Source organism: Borostomias antarcticus (genome assembly GCF_949987555.1).
Source record: "Borostomias antarcticus genome assembly, chromosome: 27".
Taxonomy (NCBI): domain Eukaryota; kingdom Metazoa; phylum Chordata; class Actinopteri; order Stomiiformes; family Stomiidae; genus Borostomias; species Borostomias antarcticus.
Genome location: NC_140260.1, coordinates 7,011,616 through 7,025,796, shown reverse-complemented (window position 1 = coordinate 7,025,796; position 14,181 = coordinate 7,011,616). Strand labels below are relative to the sequence as shown.

Sequence of the window (14,181 nt, the reverse complement as noted above, 5' to 3'; positions counted from 1 at the left end):
CAATGTTAGCTTAGATGCTAGGCTAAACACCCGGGTAATAAATAGACATATATCCCAATGTTAACATGGATGCTAGGCTTACCACCCAGGTAATAGACGTAGCTCAGTGTTGGCTCACTGTAGATGCTAGGCTCAACACCCAGGTTATAGTAGCCTATTGCCCAATGTTAAGATGGATGCTAGGCTAACCACCCAGGTAATAGACATAGCTCAGTGTTAGCTTAGATGCTAGGCTAAACACCCAGGTAATAGACATGGCTCAGTGTTAGCTTAGATGCTAGGCTAACCACCCAGGTAATAGACATGGCTCAATGTTAGCTTAGATGCTAGGCTAACCACCCAGGTAATAGACATGGCTCAATGTTAGCTTAGATGCTAGGCTAACCACCCAGGTAATAGACATGGCTCAATGTTAGCTTAGATGCTAGGCTAAGCAAGGGAGGGAATAGACAGCACAGTCTAGCACACTAGCCTTGTGAGACCATCCTGATCTAGCAGATCACTTTCACTCTGCAGATCAGTCTGGCCTTCCCTGTCTACAATGATTATTGTGGGCGGGAGCACTTGCCTTTACAGACTAACTCCTTCAGCCAATCAGCATAACAAAACGTATGCCAAATTCAGTTGGAAGAACGGAGAAAATGAATTTTCCTCTGAGAAACTCTTGTTCTTGTTTAATTGCTATTATTGAGTCTATTCCTGCAATACTGCACTTATGTTGTGTTTATTCTACGAATGTTAACGTTACTGCTCGTTGCTTCGGGAGACTGTTTCGCCACAGGAACCAATCAGGGGCTGCGTTATACTGGGGGGCAAAACAGCAGTCAGAACTCGGTCCCTGATTGGCCCGTTCAAAACGTAATCTGAGAATATAATTAATTATATTATTATTATTTTATTTATTATTGTCGTGCGAGCTCAAGTATACTGATAGCTTCACATGCTGTACCAACAACTAATTCTACCGTCATTGGTCGCGTGGTGGTCATCATTCGTGTGGTGGTCATCATTACGTTAAATCCATTTAAATCCTAGCGTCCAGCTTGTTAAGCAGGTGGGCAGTCGGCTAATTTAGGCTCAGCTGTTTGGCGCTGTATGAGACTTACTTCACAACAGAGACAAATAAATGCAAGTTATAGTTTTGCAACTGAGGCTTAGGGGGCAAACAATACACTCGTTTGGTTTATGTGTTACCTGGCTGGTTAGCTGTCATCACTCGGGCACTCTGGATGGGGAAAGGGCAGTGGAGGAGTAGCGCGCCTACGTTTGTGTCCACTTTTCGCATTTACCGTTGACAAGGGAAGAGAGGAGAGGGGCACGGTGTGCGGAGGGGGGGGGGGGGCTGGCTTTTAATTGATTGTCGATCGATGTCACCATGGGCCACATACAGTAGGCCTACACTGTTAAAGAAAAAAAAAAAAAAGTAACATTTCAAAAGGGCACTTGCCTTGTCCAGAGGGCAAAGGGCAGGTGCTCTAGCCCCACTTCCTGTCTATCTGTGCACCTCCCTGGACAGCTGTTCAACTCGCCTGGGACCTGGAGCTATTTCGCCTGGCTGCCCATCGCGCTGTTGTGAACAGAATGAATACCACCTACTAGCAAACAAAACATGTTCAGTCACAATTATACTGTTAAAACTAAGATGCCTGGATAAAAAATATGTTTTACAACGGATATATTTGACGAAAGTAGATTAATAAGCAAGCCGATTTTAATTGCTAACTCAGAGCGGGGAGAGCCATGAACGCGCATTTGCATTTCACATCTGTTCGTGGACTACAAGAACGCGTCATTGATACCTTTGTCATGACATGTCAAAGGTACCAATGACACGTTTTTTTTCAAAGATGGCGCAGTCCTATAGGGCTTCACTTTAGATCGAATCCTGGGGGCCTGGTTCTTCCCCTCCTTCTTCACTTCATCTCTCTCCCCCCCTCTCTCTCTAGCTGGTGTGGCTGGTTCGAGAGCTGGTGAAGAGTGGTGTGATTGGAGCAGACGGAGTTCTCATGACCCTCATGAAGCAGATCGCAGGTCAGTCAGTCAGTCAGTCAGTCAGTCAACTAACCAAACCAGTCAGCCAGCCAGACAGCCAACTAACCAAACCAGTCAGTCAGCCAGTCAACTAACCAAACCAGTCAGTCAGTCAGCCAGACAGCCAGACAGTCAACTAACCAAACCAATCAGTCAGCCAGACAGTCAACCAACCAAACCAGTCAGCCAGTCAGCCAGACAGTCAACTAACCAAATCAGTCAGTCAGCCAGTCAGTCAACTAACCAAACCAGTCAGCCAGCCAGACAGTCAACTAACCAAACCAGTCAGTCAGCCAGACAGCCAACTAACCAAACCAGTCAGTCAGCCAGACAGTCAACTAACCAAACCAGTCAGTCAGTCAACTAACCAAACCAGTCAGTCAGTCAACTAACCAAACCAGTCAGTCAGTCAACTAACCAAACCAGTCAGTCAGCCAGACAGTCAACTAACCAAACCAGTCAGTCAGTCAACTAACCAAACCAGTCAAGTCAGTCAACTAACCAAACCAGTCAGTCAGTCAACTAACCAAACCAGTCAGTCAGCCAGACAGTCAACTAACCAAACCAGTCAGTCAGCCAGACAGTCAACCAACCAAACCAGTCAGCCAGTCAGACAGCCAGACAGCCAACTAACCAAACCAGTCAGTCAGACAGTCAACTAACCAAACCAGTCAAGTCAGTCAACTAACCAAACCAGTCAGTCAGTCAACTAACCAAACCAGTCAGTCAGCCAGACAGTCAACTAACCAAACCAGTCAGCCAGACAGTCAACTAACCAAACCAGTTAGTCAGCCAGACAGCCAGACCGTCAACTAACCAAACCAATCAGCCAGACAGCCAACTAACCAAACCAGTCAGTCAGACAGTCAACTAACCAAACCAGTCAAGTCAGTCAACTAACCAAACCAGTCAGTCAGTCAACTAACCAAACCAGTCAGTCAGCCAGACAGTCAACTAACCAAACCAGTCAGCCAGACAGTCAACTAACCAAACCAGTTAGTCAGCCAGACAGCCAGACCGTCAACTAACCAAACCAATCAGCCAGACAGCCAACTAACCAAACCAGTCAGTCAGCCAGACAGCCAACTAACCAAACCAGTCAGTCAGTCAGACAGCCAGACAGTCGACTAACTAAACCAGTCAGTCAGACCGTCAACTAACCAAACCAGTCAGTCAGCCAGCCAACTAACCAAACCAGTCAGTCAGCCAGATAGTCAGTCAGTTGGCCAGACAACCAGAGCACCGGGCCTCTGCCATACTAGACCATTGAAGGAGAAACAACCTGCCCAGTTAATGCCCCCATTGTCTCTGTGTTATTTGACCTGTGTGTGTGTGTGCGTGCGTGCGTGTGTGTGTGTGTGCGTGCGTGCGTGTGTGTGTGTGTGTGTGTGCGTGCGTGCGTGTGTGTGTGTGTGTGTGTGTGTGCGTGTGTGTGTGTGTGTGTCTAGGTGGAGACATCACTCCTAAGAACATTTGGTTGGCAGAAAATGTTCTAGAGATTCTGACGGATCAGAAGTGAGTTTACAGACCAAACTACTGCTCTTACTGTCACTGTCTGCTTTCACGCCATGGAATGTGCTGGAGTATGGGTTCTCTTAACTACAGTATGGGTTCTCTTAACTGCAGAACATCTGTCTCTATTTCCATCTCTCTGCTACCTTCTACCTTCTCTTGACTACCCATGTTCCTTCATCCCTCACTCCTTCTTCCCTCCCTTTCTCCTCTCTCTCTCTCTCTCTCTCTTCCCCTCCGATCACACCACTCTTTTGGACCGCCTTCAGCTGGTCCAAAATGCGTCGCAAGGCTGTTGACCCGGTCCAGTAGAACCTCTCATATGACTCCTGTTCTGGCCTCCTTGCACTGGCTTCCAGTTAATTTCAGGATCCAGTTCCAGGTTGTTGTGATGGCGTATAGAGCCCTGCCTGGTCAGGCGCCTGTAGATGTGTCTGACCTGCTCCATGCACACATGCTCCCAGCGGGAGCAGACCTTGTGTGTCACTGAGGTCTGCTCAGGCTCTGCTGGTTGTCCCTCCCACCAGGCTTCAGACCAGAGGTGACAGACCAGAGGTGACAGAGCCTTTGAGTCTGTGACACCCAGACTGTGGAATGCTCTTCCTCAGGACCTGAGAGCTGTGGCCTCTGTGGACATTGTTAAAGGAGTAGTAAAGGGAAAATACATGTTTAGCCCTGTTTTAAGGTTACTTATGATCATATACAATGGTTCAGATCAAAACGTTGACAAAACTAGCACTTTTGAGAAGATAATTGCTCTACCACTGTTTTGGTCATACAATGGATGTGGGTGGGCACCTTGAAAAATCTTTCAAAAACATGTTGAACTCTCGATTTCAAAGACAAGAAGCTCACCGAGGGGGTAATTGGTGTCCGTTGGTGTTCTGACATCAAATTCGCCGCAAAGTATGAATCCTGTAGGGTTTTATTGATCATTTTATGAAATCCATTGACTTGTATTGAAGCGACCGTTGTAGATGTGTAGAGCAATCCGCAGAGAGGATTCAGGAAGCGGAACTACTTACGGTAGCTATTGTTATTGTTTATGTTGCTAGGCTACCCAGTTTGTGGAGGTTTACACACGTATGTGCTGCGACTAAATAGTTCTGTTCTAAATATTTTAAAAAGCCTTTCCAGATGAACTAGAATCTTACATTATGGCGAATTATATGTCAGAACGCCAACTAACACCTCGGTGAGTTTCTTGTCTTTGAAATTGAGAGTTTAACATGTTTTTTGAATGATTTTTCAAGATGCCCATCCACATCCATTGTATGACCAAAATGGTGGTAGAGCAATTATCAGACTTTCTCAAAAATGCTAGTTTTGTCAACGTTTTGATCTGAACCATTGTATATGATCATAAGTAACCTTAAAACAGGGCTAAACATGCATTTTCCCTTTACTACTCTTTTAAGAAGCAGCTAAAGACACTTTTGTTTAGGCAGGCATTTATGAATTAATTTGACTGTATGTCTGTGACTGTTGTCCTGTTTCCTGTGTTTCATTTTATTGATTCTTTGTATGTATTCTAGCCTGTGTGAAGCACTTTGTGAGTCTTCTCTGTCAGAAGTGCTATATAAATAAAATGTACTTACTGACTCACTTACGTCCCCCCCCCCCCCAGGGAGTGGGTGTTGAAGAGCGGCATGCTCATAGCCATGTCTGTGTACACCTACCTGAGGCTGATAGTGGACCACGGCACCCCGGCCCTGCTAGTCCTCCGGCAGAAGGAGGTGGACTACTGCATAAGCATGCTGAGAGACAAGGTACTACAGTCCTACTGATGCTAGAGACAAGGTACTACAGTCCTACTGGTGCTGAGAGACAAGGTACTACAGTCCTACTACATAGGCATGCTGAGAGACAGGGTACTACAGTCCTACTGCATAGGCATGCTGAGAGACAAGGTACTACAGTCCTACTACATAAGCATGCTGAGAGACAAGGTACTACAGTCCTACTGATGCTGAGAGACAGGGTACTACAGTCCTACTGCATAAGCATGCTGAGAGACAAGGTACTACAGTCCTACTGCATAGGCATGCTGAGAGACAGGGTACTACAGTCCTACTGGTGCTAGAGACAGGGTACTACAGTCCTACTGGTGCTGAGAGACAAGGTACTACAGTCCTACTGATGCTAGAGACAGGGTACTACAGTCCTGGTGCTGAGAGACAAGGTACTACAGTCCTACTGATGCTAGAGACAGGGTACTACAGTCCTACTGATGCTAGAGACAGGGTACTACAGTCCTGGTGCTGAGAGACAAGGTACTACAGTCCTACTGATGCTAGAGACAAGGTACTACAGTCCTACTGATGCTAGAGACAGGGTACTACAGTCCTACTGATGCTAGAGACAGGGTACTACAGTCCTACTGATGCTAGAGACAAGGTGATACAGTCCTACTGCATAGGCATGCCCAGGTACTGTAGTACTACTGATACAAGGTACTACTGACAAGGCCTCCAATGCTGAGACTACTGGGGGAGGGAGGGCTCGTTAAGTGTGTGTGTGTGTGTGTGTGTGTGTGTGTGTGTGTGTGTGTGTGTGTGTGTGTGTGTGTGTGTGTCTGTGTCTGTGTCTGTGTCTGTGTCTGTGTGTGTGTGTGTGTGTGTGTGCGTGCGTGCGTGTGTGGATGTGTAGTCTTCTGGGGCAGGGTTGAATACTGTCAAACAAAAAACATGACTTTTCTTATTATATAAATAACAAATCTTTCTGCTCCCTCCCCCTACCTCTATCCATCTCCCACCCCCCCCTCCCTCTCTACCCCCCCCTCCCTCTGTCCATCCCCCCTCCCTCCCTCTCTACCCCCCCTCCCTCTGTCCATCCCCCCTCCCTCCCTCTCTACCCCCCCTCCCTCCCTCTCTACCCCCCCCTCCCTCTGTCCATCCCCCCTCCCTCCCTCTCTACCCCCCTCCCTCTGTCCATCCCCCCTCCCTCCCTCTCTACCCCCCCTCCCTCTGTCCATCCCCCCTCCCTCCCTCTCTACCCCCCCTCCCTCTGTCCATCCCCCCTCCCTCCCTCTCTACCCCCCCTCCCTCTCTAACCCCCCTCCCTCCCTCTCTACCCCCCCTCCCTCTGTCCATCCCCCCTCCCTCCCTCTCTACCCTCCCTCCCTCTCTAACCCCCCTCCCTCCCTCTCTACCCCCCCTCCCTCCCTCTGTCTATCCCCCCTCCCTCCCTCTCTATCTCCTCTCTTTCCCCCTCCCTCTATCTCTCCCCCCCTCCCTCTCCCTCTCTCTCTCTAGTTCATGGAGTGTTTCATCATTGGTAGAGACCTGGTCCGGCTGCTGCAGATCGTGGCTCGTATCCCAGAGATGGAGCTGCTGTGGAAGGACCTGCTGCACAACCCCCAGAACCTCAGCGCTCAGTTCACCGGTACTGACCAGCGTGTGTGTGTGTGTGTGTGTGTGTGTGTGTGTGTGTGTGTGTGTGTGTGTGTGTGTGTGTGTGTGTGTGTGTGTGTGTGTGTGTGTGTGTGTGTGTTAAACCTCAGCCCTCAGTGCTCCGCTCCATCCGTGCGCCTCATGTTTTTTTGGAACGGCTTTTTAAGGACATTTAAAAATTGTTTGTATTACATCACATTTACATTACATTACAGTCATTTAGCAGACGCTTTTATCCAAAGCGACTAACAATAATTGCAAATAAGTTAAATGCATAATTGCATTTAACGTAGGAAGAGCCAGTGTACTACTACTTGCCAGAACTCACAAGTGCATCTCCTTTCTAAAGCAAGTGAGTAAGAGCATAATCTAGTGAGTAAGAGCATAATCTAGTGAGTAAGAGCATAATCTAGTGAGTAAGAGCATAATCTAGTGAGTAAGAGCATGATCTAGTGAGTAAGAGCATAATCTAGTGAGTAAGAGCATAATCTAGTGAGTAAGAGCATAATCTAGTGAGTAAGAGCATAATCTAGTGAGTAAGAGCATAAACTAGTGAGTAAGAGCATAATCTAGGGAGTAAGAGCATGATCTAGTGAGTAAGAGCATAATCTAGTGAGTAAGAGCATAATCTAGTGAGTAAGAACATAATCTAGTGAGTAAGAGCATGATCTAGTGAGTAAGAGCATAATCTAGTGAGTAAGAGCATAATCTAGTGAGTAAGAGCATAATCTAGTGAGTAAGAGCATAATCTAGTGAGTAAGAGCATAATCTAGTGAGTAAGAACATAATCTAGTGAGTAAGAGCATGATCTAGTGAGTAAGAGCATAATCTAGTGAGTAAGAGCATAATCTAGTGAGTAAGAGCATAATCTAGTGAGTAAGAGCATAATCTAGTGAGTAAGAGCATAATCTAGTGAGTAAGATCATAATCTACTGTAGTGAGTAAGAGCATAATCTAGTGAGTAAGAGCATGATCTAGTGAGTAAGAGCATAATCTAGTGAGTAAGAGCATAATCTAGTGAGTAAGAGCATAATCTAGTGAGTAAGAGCATAATCTAGTGAGTAGGAGCATAATCTAGTGTTGAAGGAAAAGTGCAAGAATAGCAATCTAACATAAACAGACGTGGCGACCAGAGCGTTTGTAGACGACTAGTCGCTTCTGGGAAGGTTACATAAGTTTGCACCTTTTGCCAAGGAAAGTGAAAGAAAGAGGACTCTGTTATAAGTGAAAGTGAAATCTGACACCTCCCTGCTCTGTGTGAGGAGCCTGGTTCACCCTGCTGTGTGAGGAGCCTGGTTCTCTCTGTGTGAGGAGCCTGGTTCTCTGCTGTGTGAGGAGCCTGGTTCACCCTGCTGTGTGAGGAGCCTGGTTCTCTCTGCTGTGTGAGGAGCCTGGTTCTCTCTGCTGTGTGAGGAGCCTGGTTCTCTCTGTGTGAGGAGCCTGGTTCTCTGCTGTGTGAGGAGCCTGGTTCACCCTGCTGTGTGAGGAGCCTGGTTCTCTCTGCTGTGTGAGGAGCCTGGTTCTCCCTGCTGTGTGAGGAGCCTGGTTCACTCTGCTGTGTGAGGAGCCTGGTTCTCTCTGTGTGAGGAGCCTGGTTCACTCTGCTGTGTTAGGAGCCTGGTTCTCTCTGTGTGAGGAGCCTGGTTCACCCTGCTGTGTGAGGAGCCTGGTTCTCTCTGTGTGAGGAGCCTGGTTCACCCTGCTGTGTGAGGAGCCTGGTTCTCTTGTGTGAGGAGCCTGGTTCTCCCTGCTCTGTGTGAGGAGCCTGGTTCTCTCTGCTGTGTGAGGAGCCTGGTTCTCTTGCTGTGTGAGGAGCCTGGTTCTCTCTGTGTGAGGAGCCTGGTTCTCTGCTGTGTGAGGAGCCTGGTTCTCTCTGCTGTGAGGAGCCTTGTTCTCTCTGCTGTGTGAGGAGCCTGGTTCTCTCTGTGTGAGGAGCCTGGTTCTCTCTGTGTGAGGAGCCTGGTTCTCTCTGCTGTGTGAGGAGCCTGGTTCTCTCTGTGTGAGGAGCATGGTTCTCTCTGCTGTGTGAGGAGCCTGGTTCTCTCTGCTGTGTGAGGAGCCTGGTTCTCTGCTGTGTGAGGAGCCTGGTTCTCTGCTGTGAGGAGCCTGGTTCTCTGCTGTGTGAGGAGCCTGGTTCTCTCTGCTGTGTGAGGAGCCTGGTTCTCTCTGCTGTGTGAGGAGCCTGGTTCTCCCTGCTATGTGAGGAGCCTGGTTCTCCCTGCTGTGAGGAGCCTGGTTCTCTCTGCTGTGTGCTGTGTGAGGAGCCTGGTTCTCTCTGCTGTGTGAGGAGCCTGGTTCTCTGCTGTGTGAGGAGCCTGGTTCTCTGCTGTGTGAGGAGCCTGGTTCTCTGCTGTGTGAGGAGCCTGGTTCTTTCTGCTGTGTGAGGAGCCTGGTTCTCTCTGTGTGAGGAGCCTGGTTCTCTCTGCTGTGTGAGGAGCCTGGTTCACCCTGCTGTGTGAGGAGCCTGGTTCACCCTGCTGTGTGAGGAGCCTGGTTCTTTCTGTGTGAGGAGCCTGGTTCTCTCTGCTGTGTGAGGAGCCTGGTTCTCTCTGCTGTGTGAGGAGCCTGGTTCTCTGCTGTGAGGAGCCTGGTTCTCTGATGTGTGAGGAGCCTGGTTCTCTCTGCTGTGTGAGGAGCCTGGTTCTCTCTGCTGTGTGAGGAGCCTGGTTCTCCCTGCTGTGTGAGGAGCCTGGTTCTCTCTGTGTGAGGAGCCTGGTTCACTCTGCTGTGTGAGGAGCCTGGTTCTCTTGCTGTGAGGAGCCTGGTTCTCTGCTGCGAGGAGCCTGGTTCTCTGTGCTGTGTGAGGAGCCTGGTTCTCTCTGCTGTGTGAGGAGCCTGGTTCTCTGCTGTGTGCTGTGTGAGGAGCCTGGTTCTCTCTGCTGTGTGAGGAGCCTGGTTCGCTGTGTGAGGAGCCTGGTTCTCTCTGCTGTGTGAGGAGCCTGGTTCTCTGCTGTGTGAGGAGCCTGGTTCTCTCTGCCTGGTTCTCTCTGTGTGAGGAGCCTGGTTCTCTCTGCTGTGTGAGGAGCCTGGTTCACCCTGCTGTGTGAGGATCCTGGTTCTCTCTGTGTGAGGAGCCTGGTTGTCTCTGCTGTGTGAGGAGCCTGGTTCTCTCTGCTGTGTGAGGAGCCTGGTTCTCTGCTGTGAGGAGCCTGGTTCTCTGATGTGTGAGGAGCCTGGTTCTCTCTGCTGTGTGAGGAGCCTGGTTCTCTCTGCTGTGTGAGGAGCCTGGTTCTCTCTGCTGTGTGAGGAGCCTGGTTCTCTCTGCTGTGAGGAGCCTGGTTCTCTCTGCTGTGAGGAGCCTGGTTCTCTCTGCTGTGTGAGGAGCCTGGTTCTCTCTGCTCTGTGTGAGGAGCCTGGTTCTCTTGCTGTGTGAGGAGCCTGGTTCTCTCTGCTGTGAGGAGCCTGGTTCTCTGCTGTGTGAGGAGCCTGGTTCTCTCTGCTCTGTGTGAGGAGCCTGGTTCTCTGCTGTGTGAGGAGCCTGGTTCTCTCTGCTGTGTGAGGAGCCTGGTTCTCTCTGCTGTGTGAGGAGCCTGGTTCTCCCTGCTATGTGAGGAGCCTGGTTCTCTCTGCTGTGAGGAGCCTGGTTCTCTCTGCTGTGTGCTGTGTGAGGAGCCTGGTTCTCTCTGCTGTGTGAGGAGCCTGGTTCTCTGCTGTGTGAGGAGCCTGGTTCTCTGCTGTGTGAGGAGCCTGGTTCTCTCTGCTGTGTGAGGAGCCTGGTTCTCTCTGCTGTGTGAGGAGCCTGGTTCACCCTGCTGTGTGAGGAGCCTGGTTCTTTCTGTGTGAGGAGCCTGGTTCTCTCTGCTGTGTGAGGAGCCTGGTTCGCTGTGTGAGGAGCCTGGTTCTCTCTGCTGTGTGAGGAGCCTGGTTCTCTGCTGTGAGGAGCCTGGTTCTCTGATGTGTGAGGAGCCTGGTTCTCTCTGCTGTGTGAGGAGCCTGGTTCTCTCTGCTGTGTGAGGAGCCTGGTTCTCTCTGCTGTGAGGAGCCTGGTTCTCTCTGCTGTGTGAGGAGCCTGGTTCTCTGCTGTGTGAGGAGCCTGGTTCTCTCTGCTCTGTGTGAGGAGCCTGGTTCTCTCTGCTGTGTGAGGAGCCTGGTTCTCTCTGCTGTGAGGAGCCTGGTTCTCTGCTGTGTGAGGAGCCTGGTTCTCTCTGCTCTGTGTGAGGAGCCTGGTTCTCTGCTGTGTGAGGAGCCTGGTTCTCTCTGCTGTGTGAGGAGCCTGGTTCTCTCTGCTGTGTGAGGAGCCTGGTTCTCCCTGCTATGTGAGGAGCCTGGTTCTCTCTGCTGTGAGGAGCCTGGTTCTCTCTGCTGTGTGCTGTGTGAGGAGCCTGGTTCTCTCTGCTGTGTGAGGAGCCTGGTTCTCTGCTGTGTGAGGAGCCTGGTTCTCTGCTGTGTGAGGAGCCTGGTTCTCTGCTGTGTGAGGAGCCTGGTTCTCTCTGCTGTGTGAGGAGCCTGGTTCTCTCTGCTGTGTGAGGAGCCTGGTTCAACCTGCTGTGTGAGGAGCCTGGTTCTTTCTGTGTGAGGAGCCTGGTTCTCTCTGCTGTGTGAGGAGCCTGGTTCGCTGTGTGAGGAGCCTGGTTCTTTCTGTGTGAGGAGCCTGGTTCTCTCTGCTGTGTGAGGAGCCTGGTTCTCTGCTGTGTGAGGAGCCTGGTTCTCTGCTGTGAGGAGCCTGGTTCTCTCTGCTGTGTGAGGAGCTTGGTTCTCTCTGCTGTGTGAGGAGCCTGGTTCTCTCTGCTGTGTGAGGAGCCTGGTTCTCTCTGCTGCGAGGAGCCTGGTTCTCTCTACTGTGTGAGGAGCCTGGTTCTCTGCTGTGTGAGGAGCCTGGTTCTCTGCTGTGTGAGGAGCCTGGTTCTCTCTGCTGTGTTTAGGAGCCTGGTTCTCTGCTGTGTGAGGAGCCTGGTTCTCTGCTGTGTGAGTAGCCTGGTTCTCTGCTGTGTGAGGAGCCTGGTTCTCTCTGTGTGAAGAGCCTGGTTCTCTCTGTGTGAAGAGCCTGGTTCTCTCTGTGTGAGGAGCCTGGTTCTCTGCTGTGTGAGGAGCCTGGTTCTCTCTGTGTGAGGAGCCTGGTTCTCTCTGCTGTGTGAGGAGCCTGGTTCTCTGCTGTGAGGAGCCTGGTTCTCTCTGCTGTGAGGAGCCTGGTTCTCTGCTGTGTGAGGAGGCTGGTTCTCCCTGCTGTGTGAGGAGCCTGGTTCTCTCTGCTGTGTGAGGAGCCTGGTTCTCTGCTGTGAGGAGCCTGGTTCTCTCTGCTGTGAGGAGCCTGGTTCTCTGCTGTGTGAGGAGGCTGGTTCTCTCTGCTGTGTGAGGAGCCTGGTTCTCTCTGCTGTGTGAGGAGCCTGGTTCTCTGCTGTTTGAGGAGCCTGGTTCTCTCTACTGTGTGAGGAGCCTGGTTCTCTCTGCTGTGTGAGGAGCCTGGTTCTCTGCTGTGTGAGGAGCCTGGTTCTCTCTTCTGTGTTTAGGAGCCTGGTTCTCTGCTGTGTGAGGAGCCTGGTTCTCTGCTGTGTGAGTAGCCTGGTTCTCTGCTGTGTGAGGAGCCTGGTTCTCTCTGCTGTGAGGAGCCTGGTTCTCTCTGCTGTGTGCTGTGTGAGGAGCCTGGTTCTCTCTGCTGTGTGAGGAGCCTGGTTCTCTGCTGTGTGAGGAGCCTGGTTCTCTGCTGTGTGAGGAGCCTGGTTCTCTCTGCTGTGTGAGGAGCCTGGTTCTCTCTGCTGTGTGAGGAGCCTGGTTCTCTGCTGTGTGAGGAGCCTGGTTCTCTGCTGTGAGGAGCCTGGTTCTCTGCTGTGTGAGGAGCCTGGTTCTCTCTGCTGTGTGAGGAGCCTGGTTCTCTCTGCTGTGAGGAGCCTGGTTCTCTGCTGTGTGCGGAGCCTGGTTCTCTGCTGTGTGAGGAGCCTGGTTCTCTCTGCTGTGTGAGGAGCCTGGTTCTCTCTGCTGTGTGAGGAGCCTGGTTCTCTGCTGTTTGAGGAGCCTGGTTCTCTCTACTGTGTGAGGAGCCTTGTTCTCTGCTGTGTGCGGAGCCTGGTTCTCTGCTGTGTGAGAAGCCTGGTTCTCTCTGCTGTGTTTAGGAGCCTGGTTCTCTGCTGTGTGAGGAGGCTGGTTCTCTCTGCTGTGTGAGGAGCCTGGTTCTCTCTGCTGTGTGAGGAGCCTGGTTCTCTGCTGTTTGAGGAGCCTGGTTCTCTCTACTGTGTGAGGAGCCTGGTTCTCTGCTGTGTGCGGAGCCTGGTTCTCTGCTGTGTGAGGAGCCTGGTTCTCTCTGCTGTGTTTAGGAGCCTGGTTCTCTGCTGTGTGAGGAGCCTGGTTCTCTGCTGTGTGAGTAGCCTGGTTCTCTGCTGTGTGAGGAGCCTGGTTCTCTCTGTGTGAAGAGCCTGGTTCTCTCTGTGTGAGGAGCCTGGTTCTCTGCTGTGTGAGGAGCCTGGTTCTCTCTGCTGTGTGAGGAGCCTGGTTCTCTGCTGTGAGGAGCCTGGTTCTCTGCTGTGTGAGGAGCCTGGTTCTCTCTGCTGTGTGAGGAGCCTGGTTCTCTCTGCTGTGTGAGGAGCCTGGTTCTCTGCTGTGAGGAGCCTGGTTCTCTCTGTGTGAGGAGCCTGGTTCTCTGCTGTGTGAGGAGCCTGGTTCTCTCTGTGAGGAGCCTGGTTCTCTCTGTGAGGAGCCTGGTTCTCTCTGCTGTGTGAGGAGCCTGGTTCTCTCTGTGTGAGGAGCCTGGTTCTCTCTGTGAGGAGCCTGGTTCTCTGTGTGAGGAGCCTGGTTCTCTGTGTGAGGAGCCTGGTTCAGTGACGGGGGAGAGGAGCCTGGTTCTCTCTGCTGTGTGAGGAGCCTGGTTCTCTGTGTGAGGAGCCTGGTTCAGTGACGGGGGAGAGGAGCCTGGTTCTCTCTGCTGTGTGAGGAGCCTGGTTCTCTCTGCTGTGTGAGGAGCCTGATTCTCTCTCTGTGAGGAGCCTGGTTCTTTCTGTGAGGAGCCTGGTTCTCTGCTGTGTGAGGAGCCTGGTTCTTTCTGTGAGGAGCCTGGTTCTCTGCTGTGTGAGGAGCAGACACTCTCAGAGTTATTTGATGAGTTTGGCGCTGATCCGTGAAAAATGAACTTAATGTGTTTTTAAAAAGCAACACGATGGTGGTAAGTAATGCAGCGGTGTTTGAGCAACACAGGAGTAACACCGCTAACCTCCCTAACGCCCTAGTGTGTGTGTGTGCGCATGTGTGTGTGTATGTGTTTGTGTGTGTGTGTGTCAGAGTTAATTTGAGCCTTAATTTATACTCAGTCGACAAGTGT

At 51.1% G+C, this 14,181-nt stretch overlaps 2 protein-coding genes across 4 annotated transcripts in view; both read left to right on the top strand.

Annotated features, from left to right (window-relative positions):
• LOC311326379 (major histocompatibility complex class I-related gene protein-like) overlaps window positions 1-14,181 on the top strand; it is a 356,702-nt gene that overhangs the window by 213,890 nt on the left and 128,631 nt on the right. The window lies entirely within an intron of this gene.
• Window positions 1-14,181, top strand: part of ints3 (integrator complex subunit 3) — a 49,514-nt gene that overhangs the window by 4,918 nt on the left and 30,415 nt on the right. Inside the window, exons 5-8 of the mRNA XM_084459279.1 lie at window positions 1,947-2,031; window positions 3,480-3,546; window positions 5,171-5,312; window positions 6,798-6,927. Coding sequence (XP_084315405.1) covers window positions 1,947-2,031; window positions 3,480-3,546; window positions 5,171-5,312; window positions 6,798-6,927 — 424 coding nt within the window. The remainder of the gene's footprint in view (window positions 1-1,946; window positions 2,032-3,479; window positions 3,547-5,170; window positions 5,313-6,797; window positions 6,928-14,181) is intronic.